The sequence below is a fragment of the Castor canadensis genome, chromosome 3 (assembly GCF_047511655.1).
Source record: "Castor canadensis chromosome 3, mCasCan1.hap1v2, whole genome shotgun sequence".
Taxonomy (NCBI): domain Eukaryota; kingdom Metazoa; phylum Chordata; class Mammalia; order Rodentia; family Castoridae; genus Castor; species Castor canadensis.
Window position 1 is genome coordinate 53,416,116 of NC_133388.1, and position 13,845 is coordinate 53,429,960.

Below are 13,845 nucleotides of genomic sequence, written 5' to 3' on the forward strand. Positions count from 1 at the left end.
GTAACCTCATAAGAAGGAAGGACAGAGTCACTGCGCAGCAGAGGGGACAGATGAACCAGAAGAGTGGGCTGGGAAAACAGGAGAGGATTGGCAGGGTGGGCTCTGCAGGGCCTTCTTGACGTGGCTGGCAAGACCTCATGAAGCAGAGCACCCTGGGTTTCTAAGCCTGGTAACATCAATAAGTCTGGCCAGGACTTCAGTTTCTTTAGGACTCTGTTCTGCCCCTGTGCCCTGAGAGACTCTACTGCTCTACCCTCTAGGTGGGCATGTGAACCAGACCCAGCCAGTAAGGATCTTAGGAAGAGCTCCAGGGGTACGACTAGGCACCTTGACTGGGCTGTCGTTGTCTTTTACTACGATTGCTGAGTGAGTGAGCTACAAGTCTGGAATGCTGTCAGTGTCCCATTGTTTCAGGGAGTGAGTCTGAGAATTTGAATTAAATCAGCACAGAGGAAAGCGGAGTCAAGGGATGACAGGGACTTTGGAAGACATCAGCTGCATCTGGATCCAGCTATGCTTGAACTGAGACCGACTTTTGGGCTCTGCAGTTATTGATCAGGCAGTTACAGTGAGATTCCTGTCACTTCCAACCAGGGGAGCCCTGATGAATGGCTACACAGAAGCAGGTGAGGAGCTGAGAGTAGAAGGGTGTCAGAGTCAATGAACATGCCGGTGGGGATGGAAGGATTTCAGACATGAGGCATTGAGAGTCTGAGCCCAGGGGCTAGGGAATAGAGAGGAAAGGAGGTGAGGTAAGAGCTGAGAAGGAACTGCCCAATTCCTTCTCTAGCAATCTCTCTTTGAAGGTTGCTGTCTGGTATTCCAATGATTCCTTACTGCATTCTTCTTTATTTGTTTGCTTTTGAGATAGGGTGTCCTGATGTAGCCCAGGCCTGACCTTGAATTTGTGATCCTCCTTCCTCAGTCTCCCAACTGCTGAGATTACAGGTGAGATTACACCACACCTGGCTTGCATCGGATATTCTTATCCCATTTTATAGCCTAGAAAGGTTAAAGGACTTGCTGGCAGTCACATGAGAACTCTGGGATCTAGCTCTGATTCCTCAGCTCAAGCAGATGGGCTCTTGCTTGCATAGAGTATGTGTTGAGGTCACAAGGTACCATCTTTCTGTAACTTAGGGTAGACATGCATTCCCCCGCCCCCCTCCCCCACCACGAGCTTAATGATCTGAAGAAACAGTGGGAGTTCTCACTGAGGAAAGGTCTGGGAGCCCACAGCCTTCTTCATTAAAATAAATTTTGCCCGAGTCTACTGATTCTAAATAGAAGAAAATGTAGATTTGGGGCAGAACCGAAGGGAAAGGGATTTCCCTTGGCAAATTATTTGCAATTTGTGGATTGGAGCTGACCCAGCTCCAATTCCCTCTGTCATTGTCAGCACTGTCTAAAATGTGACCAGCTTATTAAAGAACAAGAGCTGGAGGGAGTCCTCCCACAGGACTGCGACAAAACAAGAACAGAGCCAAACCCACCTACATCCTCCTCCCAGGGCCTCAGTTCACCCCCGGGTTACACTTTACTCCCAGGCAGTCACTTCCTGTGAGCCAGTTTACAGTTCGCTTGTGTCCTTCCTTAGGCAGGATGTCCTAAGTACTTATCTGAGTGGAGATCCCACCGTAGCATGCAACAGAATGTATGTTCTTAAGTTACTGCCAGAGAAACTGAGCTAGTCTTTCTTTTTAAGAAGCATCCCAGATGGTTCTGAAGCAGGCAGCCTATGGACCCCTGTCTGAGAAACAGTCATGTACATAGAATATTAGTGCACGAACTCCACCAAGGGGCCTCCTCCATGGTTTAAGGACACTGCTGCCATTGCTTACAAGCCCTGGGAAATTCCATGTTTTCCTCTTTACTAGTGAGGTGTCTGACTCACTGGCTATAATTTAAAGAATATTCAAAAGGCTTTCTTGTTAAGAAGTTGTTCAAGGAACTGCTGAATCTAGAGTTCTAAGGATCTATCTTCTCTAGTACTCCTTTTAAATCATGAACAGCTTATAGAGTATAGCACTTTCTGTATGCAAAGAAAAAAAATTGCAAAGAAATATCTACAGTGGCAGGACCACAGCAAGATGAAGAGTCCATAGAGCCCATCGTCTGTCTGCATGGTCAGCCTGCCAGGGCCTTGGACTCCTACCTCCCACCTTTTATTGTCCCCGTAGGCTATACCTGAGATGTAGAGACCAAGGGAGAAAGACTTTTAAAGAGTCTCAGGTGAGTCTTTCCTTCCTTAGGACTTTGATCAACAAAATGCTACAGAAAAACAATGGATTCCTATCTTCCCACCCATCTGTATCATCAGATCCCTCTCAAATTAGCCATGGAACCCAAGGCTGGTCCACAGGCCTTCACAATGAAATTGACTCTGTGTGAAATGAGTGTGAAAATTCCATTTATTAAAACAAATACATTGTCCATATGGGATGAAGATGTGCACATCACATTCAGGTTTTCCTGCTTTAACATTTCTGCCTCTTTTTAAGGACACATTCCATAGATCTTATATAGGAAAAAATGTCAACAATCCTTGGGCTATGAAACAGTAATGTTATGTAACAATTCATCATTGCCAGGAGCAGCTAGAAGCAGATTTGAGGAAAGAAAAACAACTATAAAAATCCCTTAAGACAACATGCTTGATTTTCTCAAAATTCCTTATGTGAATATGAGTATATGGAAAAATGATTTTCTTAAACTTGTCCTTTAAAGTCTTCTGATTTAAATCAAATAGTACTTGCCTTCAAATTAAAAAATAACAAATTTTAGGCTGGAGTTAATACTGAGAATACTACAAGATTGTTTTCTTTATAGAGTTCACATTCTAAATAGGAAGTTTATTGTTACTATTTATTAAGTGGGTCGATGGCAGATCTTCATTATTACCTGATATATTACACAGGTGTATGGAAATTAGGGTCTTAAATAATCAAGGTGAATTTTCCCACTAGTTACCCTTAAGATAAAATTATGCTGGTGAAAATGATTGTTGAATTTCTAAAGGAATTATAGTCTCTTTCAAGGCCTAAGTAATCCAAATATCCCTCTTCCCTTTAATAAATGCAAATACCAATAAGCTAAAGTCATATAAATATTCTGGTATTATAACTCCATATTATAAGGCATGGAATTATGAAAAAGCCAAGCCATTTTCATTAAACTTAATTTCAGATGGGCTGTGTATTTTCTGCCCTCTCATTCCTTTTATAAGCATGGTCACATGCAACTTGGAACTTCTGTAATTTTTAATTGTTAGACCTGTGATAAGGTGCTTCCTAAAAATTTCAGTTCCATTTTAGTTATTCCAAAGATCTAAATTTACACGGGAATATAAAGAATCCTTCTGAGAAAAAGAAATGGTGTGGACAGTGGAGACCATGTGGGCCTCAATGGTGCCCTTGTTACCAGCAGAGCACTCAAGTCACAGTTGCTTTCATGGAGCCACAAACTCATGTGTCAGCTCACTTTAAAAATGTGGTGCAGTTTTAGCCAGCTGCATAGCATTACTAAGCTAACTGTACAATATCATCGTTTAATAAAGGCTCTGCCAGCTTTTTTCCACCACAAATCTTCACTCGCATCCCACTGACTGTAACAAAAGCCCAAGATTTGATTAAAACAGAAGTTTCTGGTCACAGAAGCGCATTCTTCCAATTTACAAATGTCCCAGTATCCCCTTCTCCCCACCTCAGGCTTGAGATTTAATTGGACACATTTATTCCTTCACTGGCATGCCCATAAAGGAACTAAGGAAAATATTTACTAACTCTGTTCCAAAATCTGTCCTTGGCAGAGTAAGTCTTTTTATCTTCTCTTTGCTCTTAGTAACTTAAAAAAAAAATGGAGGAAGAGAATGGTGAGACAAAAAGGGAGAGTAAAATTAGTTTGGAATTAATGGTATTTTGATATTTGAAAGCAAACAAGATGTAAGAGAGTTTCTTTTTGACTGGGAATGGCACAGGAAAAGTGATAAAGGCTTCCATGGCCTGCCATTACTGATGGAGGCTACAGCTGCAATGAAAAATCGCTCTCAATATCTTATCTCAAAGAGAGAGCTCTAGCTGCAAGGAAGTTGTAAATAAAGACAGACAGACTGACAAACAAGGCAGGGAACAGAAACAAAGATTTTGATGAACAATTTGGTGAGTGAAAAATGAAGAGCATCTCGATGGAAAAAGAGATAGTTGTGTGTGGGGACACACCTGCTGCCCATAGAATGGGCTTTGGGGTCCTTCTCCCAGGAGGGCAAAGAGCTGGCACTGTGAGAATGGGCACCTTCTCTCATGCTATGGGTTTAAGTCTTGAGATACTGGAACAAAGGAGGACCATGGTTTCCTAGTTAGGAGCACAGGAAGCCTTCCTTCAGTCCAGAGTTTCCATGATTGAGGGGAAGAGAGAACCTGCTCATACCCTGTGGCAAAAGCACATCCCCCTGATGGTGTACCCTTCTGTCTCCTGTGTAGGGTGCCTGCACTGCCCTGGGTTCTAGATAAACCAAAATGCTCTGGATTCGGGAAAACATATTGGAGAGATGCTTATGCCACTGTGAACTAGGAGGTATTTTAGGCATGGCTAAGGCTCTGAAGTGATCTCAATTTTCAAAATACTGAGGTTTTTTCTTTTTTTCTTCCCCAGCATCTTTTCTCTTTCATTCCTCTTCTTAGCTTTATAATAAAACAACAAAACTTCTGAATGGATGTAGTATAGGGACATTTTCATGCACTATTACTCAAAAACTGTCACAAAGATATGAAAGCACCAGTCACAACACATGATTTACTTTCACTTGCAGAATCAAAGATATCATGTACAAATGTTAGGAATAGTGATAAGAGAACACAGACAACCGGCAATTTTGTTGTTTTTGTTATTACCATGAGGCTACACCACGGGGAACATCTTTCTAAACATTTTGGGTGTTCATTCATCCTTGAATCCAGTCTTACAGACAAGTTTGGCCTACTCTCCATACTACTTTAACCAGGATGGGTAGAGAGGGGGAGAGAGGGAAGAAAAAAGAAAAAGGCACAAAGACTAAAACATCAAGGCCGTTAAGCCGAACCGTGCTACACTGGACATCTCAGCTTATGCTTATCAGAGGGAATTCTAAAGACAAGATTCATTCCGAGCAGGTCAGACATATCTTAGCTCAGTACAGCTGTCTGTTTTAATGTTTATTTTTTTAAATAGAAAGCAGAAATGTAAGGTCTTGGGGGGATAGCAGAAAGAAGTGACACCAGTTTATTTTTTACATTGCCCTCAACCAGGCAGGTCTGTCAAATCAGATCTTAAATTGGGAAGTGGATCGGCTTTCATTCTCATTAAGGGAACCGGTTCTTTAAACATGCACAACCTGGAGTTTCCAGGATGGTCTCCTCCCTCTCTTTAAATGTCGTGGACGAGAAAGATGCCCACTTTGCTAGAAACTCTACGTCAATGTCCCGGGAGCCCAGAGGCTCTTCAGCCTCCTCATGGAGACTTAAAGGATGGCGCAGAAGAACTTCTTCTCCCTAAACGGGTTTTCTGAGGCCGGAACAGGAGTGAGCAGGGGGTCTTCCTTGGCATGCGCCTCACAGTAGGCCATCAAATCTGCAGCTGCCTTGGAGACCTGGAAGGGAAGACAGAAACAACCAGTCTGGTGCAGTCATTCGAGGCCCAAGCTTTGGGCTCCATTAACCGGGCAACCAAGGCCCACCTCTTGTGTAAATGTGAAGCGAGCCACTCAGCCTCTATAAGCAGACAAGGGAGTTGGCGATACTGACCTCATAGGATTGCTGCTAGCAGGTCTAGAACTAGGGTAAGATGCCTGAGGCACTGAGGTCCCAAACCAAGGGAACCAGTTAAGGTCAGGGTCATGCAAGTGTCAACCCTACTCTTATACATACCTGAGAGAACAAATCCCACTCCAACTTTGTGCCCCAGTTATCTCACTTGCCCTACCTGAGTCATAGCTGGGTTGCAAGGATTAAATAAGTGAGAAAATCCATGCAAACCATTTAGGGCCTGGCATACAGCAAGCTTTCCCTACAAGTCAGCCATTATTAATCATCCTGAAGCTATGTATCTGGTCAGGAAGTGTGCAAGCAATGCCTAAAGCCAGGTGACTATTTCCCCTTTAAACACACCAGGAGACACAGGTATACACTCACACACAAACAGAACCTTATATACTGCAATATATATATATATATATATATATATGCATATTATACCATTAACTACATAACTCCAACCACACATTGTACCTTCTAGGGATGTGTCACTGGGAAGTTGTTATTGATTTTGGTGATACTGTCATCTCCCAGAACATTTCTGTGCTCATTAAGAGTATTTTTTTTAGTGGCACTGGGGTTTGAACTCAGGGCCTCACGCTTGCTAGGCAGGTGCTTTACCATGTGAGCCACTCCGCCAGCTCTTCTGTTACTCATTAGGAATTGCCAGGTAGTACTTATCGGTGACAAATTCTCACTATTTGAGTGGGTGGATTGAATTTTGAAAATAAACTAACATCTGGGAATGAAGTAGATGATCAACCAGAAGAATGCCATTAGGAATAAAAAACATAAAGAGTCAAGTTCTTATACAACATAGAGCACTAAAGATCACTCCAAAAGACTTTTCCACGCAAAAGCAGTATCACCCTACAACTGTGAAAGGTTCTCAAAGTAATACTGACAGCAAAATCCTCTGTAAGAGTTGAGTAGATCATATTGTTGCCACAAATATTTCCTGCCTATCTCTGATGAAGTACATACACCCACACAATGACACCAGAAGTGGCCATGTCACACATGACCTGCTCTTGCCAATGAGATGTGATAGGGATGAATCACTTTGGGGTAGAAGAACCAATGTCCTGCACTTTTCCCTCTGCCACTTTGTCCAACTGATGTAACTACTAGGGATACCCTTCATTGCTTCAGAGGTTTCCACAAATCAACAGTGGCCACACCCTGATTTGTTCCTTGCCCCAGTGCTAAGTGGATTAGAGCTCTGTCACTGAAAGGCACCTCTGTTTTATGATTAAATGGTTGGACATGAAAATCAGAATCATCTTCTTGACCCATAAACCCTCGAGTTTTTTGCATTCTCTGTTCCTTTTGTCACAGACTAGATAGAAGCACTATTCCATATAGCAGCTGTACTGCATGCCATGGTTCTTCATGACTGTGACACAGTGTCAAGTGGCAGCTGACTATGATCTGATTATGTAAGATGTCATAGTAGGTCTATAATCATAAACCTACTTTATCTCAGACATTAACTTTTCTCTTTGCTGTATGACAGAAGTGAGATGTGTATCTTTGCGTTGTAAGCCCCAAAGAATGGGGAGAAGGGACTTTTTTTTAACTACCACAAAGATTAGCCTACCTTGATTGATTTGAAGAAGTATAAATACTGAGATATATATATATATATAGTTTCCTGTGGCTGCTTTGGAAAATCACCACAAACTGGAGAGCTTATACTGGGGATTAGACTCAGGGTCTGAGCTACGTCCCTAGTCTTTAGTTTTTAGTTTTTCGGGTAGGGTCTTATGCTTTTGCCTGGGCCAGCCTTGGACAGAGATCACCGTGCCTCTTGCCTCCTGTGAAGGCTGGGATTATAAACATGAAACACCAAGCCTGCTTTCTGCCTCTGTCTTCATATGGCATTGTCTTCTCTATCTGCATCTAAGTTTCCCATCTTGCTAGTCACCATTTTATGGTCCACCCTAATAAAGCTGGACTTTCTCTTAACTTGCTTACATCTATGAACACCCTATTTCCAAATAAGGTCATATTCTCAGATTCCAGGTGGGCACAAAGCTTAGGGGACAGTATTCCATCTAGCACAGTTTTTTGCAGAAATCAATCTTGCTCTTTAATAGACATTTCAGTACTCATAAAATACTTTTATTGTGCTCTTATTTTGTTTCAGGCAGTCAAATTTTTCTCTTTTATCTTCACAACAATCTTGAAGTAGGAATAATTATCTGCCTTTTATAGCTGAAAAACTTGAGGCTCGGCAGATTACATCAGTTGTTCAATGTCATATAGCAAAACATGAAGTAGAAAAAGAACTTGAACGCTGATATTCTTCAAACATTAAGCCTCAGTCATCCATATATAAATTACCCAAATGTGCAGTTAGTTCCAAAGGTTAAAATTGAAATTATTCATGCATCTTTGTTAAATATTAGATGACAAAATTAAAGGAAACAGCCTGATCTTGTCTTAGCTCACCAAATGAAAGCATAGATGAGATCTTCAGGCTGAATTGCCTTTTACTTATTTGAGCAATAGGCATTATTGTACTAAATAGAATCTTAGTCATTAAGCAGCAGAGACTGTACAGCAGTAATATTTACAGTTACACACACACACACACACACACACACACACACACACACACACACACACCAGAAACAAAAACATGCAGTAATACTGAGAACTCACTTGTTAGGAAGACATCCAGCACCATCCATCCCTTCTTATTTGCAATGCTCATGTACAAACATGTGACATAAATTTCCTGAATCCCTTTTTATGGCCAGAAATGTTATTCTGGGCAAAATTAATATCTTAAGAGTTGCTCACATTTAAACAATTAGTTCTGAATAGTTTCCTTCTCAAAATGTATTATGTGTTTATCTTGCTTCTGTGGATGATCCAACACGACGTCAGAATCCTAGTAGTAACTGGAATAATTGCTAATATTTGTTGTCCTTGCTATGTGTCAGAAATGCAAAAGCCACTTTACATGTAGCATCATAGTTAATTTATACAACAACCGTATGTGTCATAAGCAATCATTCTTCTTATCTCAGAGGCTTTAGTAGATAAGTGTTTGCTTCAGGTATCAGCTTATCAACCGTGAGACTCAGTGTTCTGTTTCAATCTCTGTGAATGTTCCTCCTTTCTAACCCATGGCTGTCCTGTTTGCCCCTTACCTTACAGTAAGTCACAGCAATATTCTGCCTTGAAGATCTCTTGCTTTTAACCTCTGTTAGCATTCTGCACACAGCTTCTTTTATATTCCTAGGCCGAGTTTTCACATGAAGATTTCCCCAAAACTCTAGAACATCTCTTCCTGTTCTGTCCTGTTGACTCACCCTCCAAAAATATCTCACATTTGGCTCCCTTACTGGCATCTCTATTGCAACTACCCAAGTTCAGCCTTCTATTGTCTCTCTCCATGACTACTGGAATAATGGTTTTTAATTGGGTTCCTCAAGGGATCCATGGGTAGAATTTAGAGGGTGGTCTGCGAATTTTGATGATAAAATTGACATCATTATTTTCATTACCTCAAATGGAAATTCATCATTTCCTTTCACTATAAATATTGACAACCTTCTCTAGAGGCACAAGCGGTACGGGTGACTTAATCAACCAATAGAAATCAGATATTTTTAATCATACTATTATTGTCTCCACATTGTAAAATTATATTTATGTTCATCTACTTTGTGATTTTAGAGCTACTGTTAGGTCTTATGTAATCAGTAATAAAGAAGTACATATATAATTATATCACATATTTTATAAATGTATTGACTTAAATATTTGAAAAACATTTTTTTGAAAAACATTCGATATTACTTTAAATATTCCGAAATCTTTTAACAAAAATAGTCAGATACTCTATATTTCAACATAATTGGTTTCCTTTGTAATTTAACAACACTACTCTGAGAAAGGAACCATAGACTTCAGCTGACAGTCAAGTGGGCCAAGGACGCAAGAAAGTTCTGAGTGACTTTCTTCCTTTCACAACTGTGTGAGGAGTTATCTTTCACTTAGCTAGAAAGATAGTTTAAACATATCACCTGGCACACATCAGTCCCCTATTAAACACCTTCAATAGTTTCCTATTACCTTTGCAGAAACCAAAATATAAAATAGCCATGGCTCATGCATGCTTTGGGCCTGTCTAGTCTCCAGTTTCATTTTGCAGCGTTCTTCCCTCTCCAGGTCTCTTAATTTTGAAGAGATCCACATTCTTTTCTGCCTTGGAGTTCCATTTATACAATTCTCTGAACCTTCTTCTTCCTATCTCCTTGATAGGCTGGCCCCCACTCTTCCTCCAGGGGTTAGCAAAATATTGCCCCTTGCAGAGCCTCACTGATCAGCTCAGCCAAAATGACTCTCCTCATTCTTCTTTCTCTGAGCACCTCATTCTATGACTTTGCACGATTATAATAATGAGCATTGTTGATTTGCTATTTAATATTTGCTATTCCTTTCAGGCACTAGGCTCTGCAAAGGTAGGAAGCTTATCCTACCTTTTATTTCCCACCATGTAATCATACCTGACACATAGCAGAGGCTCAAGTAACTGTTGAGGGAGTGCTCAAAAATAATCTTTTCAAGAAATATTCCACTTGACTAATATTTACTGAGTGCCTACCATGCCAGGTATAGTTCTGCATGCTTGGAATAATCAGAGACCAAAATATAGAAAGATGTCTATTCTTATAGAGTTCATAGAAAATTTCCAATTCTGCCTGTGGATGGAGTAACAGGGAGCAATTAAATCCTCCTGCCTTAAATTAAACTGGACAGAATAGATGAAGAAATGTTTAAGTGTTAGACCACAGGCATCTTAGGATGGGAATCTCTGAGGTGAGCTGTACCATGCATGATGAAGAATGGGGGTATTCAAACAGAGTAATGGGGAAGAAAGGGTTACATGGCAGGAGAGAGAACTGCAGAGGCTTCCAGAGGATTCCTCTCAAATCTTTAGCTGAATACTGATCGCCACACTCATGGGGAACCACAGAATGCCATGCAAAGGACATCAGCAAGGACCAAGTGAAACTCATCCTGCGTGGGGGCAGGGGCAGTGGAAGGAGGGACAGGAACGGAGTGTGATGGGGGAGCAAATATGGCCAAGTACATTATATGTGTGTGTTTGTGGGTGTGTGTATGAAAATAGCATGATAAAACCCGCTAGAACTGTTGGGGGCATGAGGGAAGGGGGGTTAAGAAAGAGTAATAAAGGGGATGAATACCATCAAAGTACATTATATGCATGTATGGAAGTGACACCCTATTGCAGAATTAATTTATTCTCCACCCCCACCCCCCTAAAAAACCTCTGTAGATTACACAGGGCAAGAATAGTGTGTGTCCTTACTAGTCAGAATACACTCTTAACACACTGGAGTTTGAGTACAGTTCCAAGAGAGGTATTTCTGCAGTAACGGTGTATGGCCCTAAGCTAGAGGCTGTTGGACATCCATGTATCAAAGTTTTAAAACAAGTCATGAATAGGTAAAAATGTTTCCAAGTAAGTTAATGACACTCCAGAACAAAACCCAGACATATTTAAAGAAATATAAAAAAATTCCAGTATGCCACAAGGTAAAATTCATAATGTCTACAATCCAATAAAAAAATACTGTAATGAAGAGAGAACTTGAATCCAAAGAAAAAACACCTAGGCTTGACATAGTGGATAAGGACGCTGTTAACACCTATTGTAAATATTGTCCATATTTTCCTCTACCAAGCAGGTAGAGGAAATCAAAACACGATCAGAAGAGACATGGAAGATATCAAAGTTTGCTCACCAAGCAGGATGGGCAAGGCATCTCTGTGGGGGAGGGGCATCATGGAGCAAAAGCTTGGTTCCTGATAGGAGAGTGATCAGATAAGGATGAGGGGAGCCCAGTGTCTCATTGTCAGGGAAGAGAGCTATGAATATGGAAGCTATTAAACTGGAATGAACCCTATGGTATAGGATTTGGTGACAGCATTGTGAATTCACCGTTAAATATATACATACATACAGATAAATAGAGAAATATACACGTAAAGCGTGTGTGTGTGTGTGTGTGTGTGTGTGTGTGTGTGTGTGTGTGTGTGTGTTTTCCAGCTCCGTCCAATGAAAGGACCTGGGAACAGCAACACTTCAGCAATGAGTACACTTAGCATCTAGATCTTGGCTGTAAAATTTCATTTTCAAAGGAACCAGTGCTCCATGGAGTAAAACAGAATTCCAGGACTGGGGCAAGGAAAACAAGAGGAGCCTGGAATATCTTTCAGTGCTCAAAACTAAGAAAGTGTTCAAAGAATGATGGAGCCATGTCAAAAGGACATAGTAATCAGCTTTCTGGGCCAATTTAAATATCAAAACAAATTTATATAGTAGCAAATTATGAGCCCTTGAGGAAGACAGAAAACCACAAGGGAGCGTGGCTCAAGGGGAAGAGCACCTGCCTAGCAAGCATGAAATTCTAGTTCAAACCCCAGTAATAAAAAAAAAAAAAGGAAATCATGAATCTCTATCAATATAATTAAATAAGCTTTAAAAAACAGAATGATGAGGAATAGGATAGTTATACAACCTCAAGCTATCACTCCCAAATTTCCCTTTATACAAACTACAAAGGGAAAAAGTTTAGCTTTGCATGGAGAAACCTGTAAGAAATCACCTTAGTCAAGTGTTCAAAGTTAACATCATTAGTTAGTGACAATTTAAAATTAAGTCCACTGATAAAATACAATGGAATGAATACTCTGTCAATTCTTTGATACTAATGTCAAAATTTTGTCCCTAGAATTTAATCATAGAGAAATATTGGACAAACCCACACTGAATGATACTCTATAAAATAAATGGCTTATAATTGTCAGAAGTGCCAATGTCATGGAAGTCAAGGAAGTCTAAGGAACTGTGTCACACAGGACAATTAAATTCTGGACTGGGTCTTTTTACTAAAGATTAATTATCAGGATGATTTGCAATATTTAAATGGGATTTCAGGTAAACTAGTACAACCACTCTGGAAAAAAATTTGGAGGCTACTTAAAAAGCTAGACATTGATCTACCATTTGATCCAGCAATACCACTCTTGGGGATATACCCAGAAGACTGTGACACAGGTTACTCCAGAGGCACCTGCACACCCATGTTTATTGTGGCACTATTCACAATAGCCAACTTACGGAAACAGCCAAGATGCCCCACCACTGACGAATGGATTAAGAAAATGTGGTATCTACACACAATGGAATTTTATGCAGCCATGAAGAAGAACGAAATGTTATCATTCGCTGGTAAATGGGTGGAATTGGAGAACATCATTCTGAGTGAGGTTAGCCTGGCCCAAAAGACCAAAAATCGTATGTTCTCCCTCATATGTGGACATTAGATCAAGGGCAAACACAACAATGGGATTGGACTTTCAGCACGTGATAAAAGCGAGAGCACACAAGGGAGGGGTGAGGATAGGTAAGACACCTAAAAAAGTAGCCAGCATTTGTTGCCCTCAACGCAGAGAAACTAAAGCAGATACCTTAAAGCAACTGAGGCCAATAGGAAAAGGGGACCAGGAACTAGAGAAAAGGTGAGATCAAAAAGAATTAACCTAGAAGGTAACACACATGCACAGGAAATTAATATGAGTCAACTCCCTGTATAGCTATCCTTATCTCAACCAGCAAAACCCTTGTTCCTTCCTATTATTGCTTATACTCTCTCTACAACAAAATTAGAAATAAGGGCAAAATAGTTTCTGCTGGGTATTGAGGGGGTAGAGGGGAGAGGGAGGGGGCGGAGTGGGTGGTAAGGGAGGGGGTGGGGGCAGGGGGGAGAAATGACCCAAGCCTTGTATGCACATATGAATAATAAAATGAATAAATAAATAAATAAATAAATGGGGTTTCAGGATTAGAAGGTAGTAATGTATCAGTATTAGTTTCCTGACTGATGATTGCATTAGGATTATGTGGAAGAAAATACACATTAAAGTATTTTGGAGACAATGGGACATTTTTTGACAATTATTATCAGCTGGTTCAGGGAAAACAAAATTCTTTATATTGTACTTGTAACTGTTC

The 13,845-nt window shown here is 40.6% G+C and overlaps 1 protein-coding gene across 5 annotated transcripts in view; it reads right to left on the minus strand.

Moving 5' to 3' along the window:
- Window positions 1–2,393: 2,393 nt before the first annotated feature.
- Window positions 2,394–13,845, minus strand: part of Gng2 (G protein subunit gamma 2) — a 116,048-nt gene continuing 104,596 nt past the window's right edge. For all 5 annotated transcript variants that reach the window (XM_074067980.1, XM_074067982.1, XM_020179509.2 and 2 more), the window contains one exon: window positions 2,394–5,623. In XM_074067980.1, coding sequence (XP_073924081.1) covers window positions 5,495–5,623 — 129 coding nt within the window. In that variant the 3' untranslated portion in view covers window positions 2,394–5,494. The remainder of the gene's footprint in view (window positions 5,624–13,845) is intronic.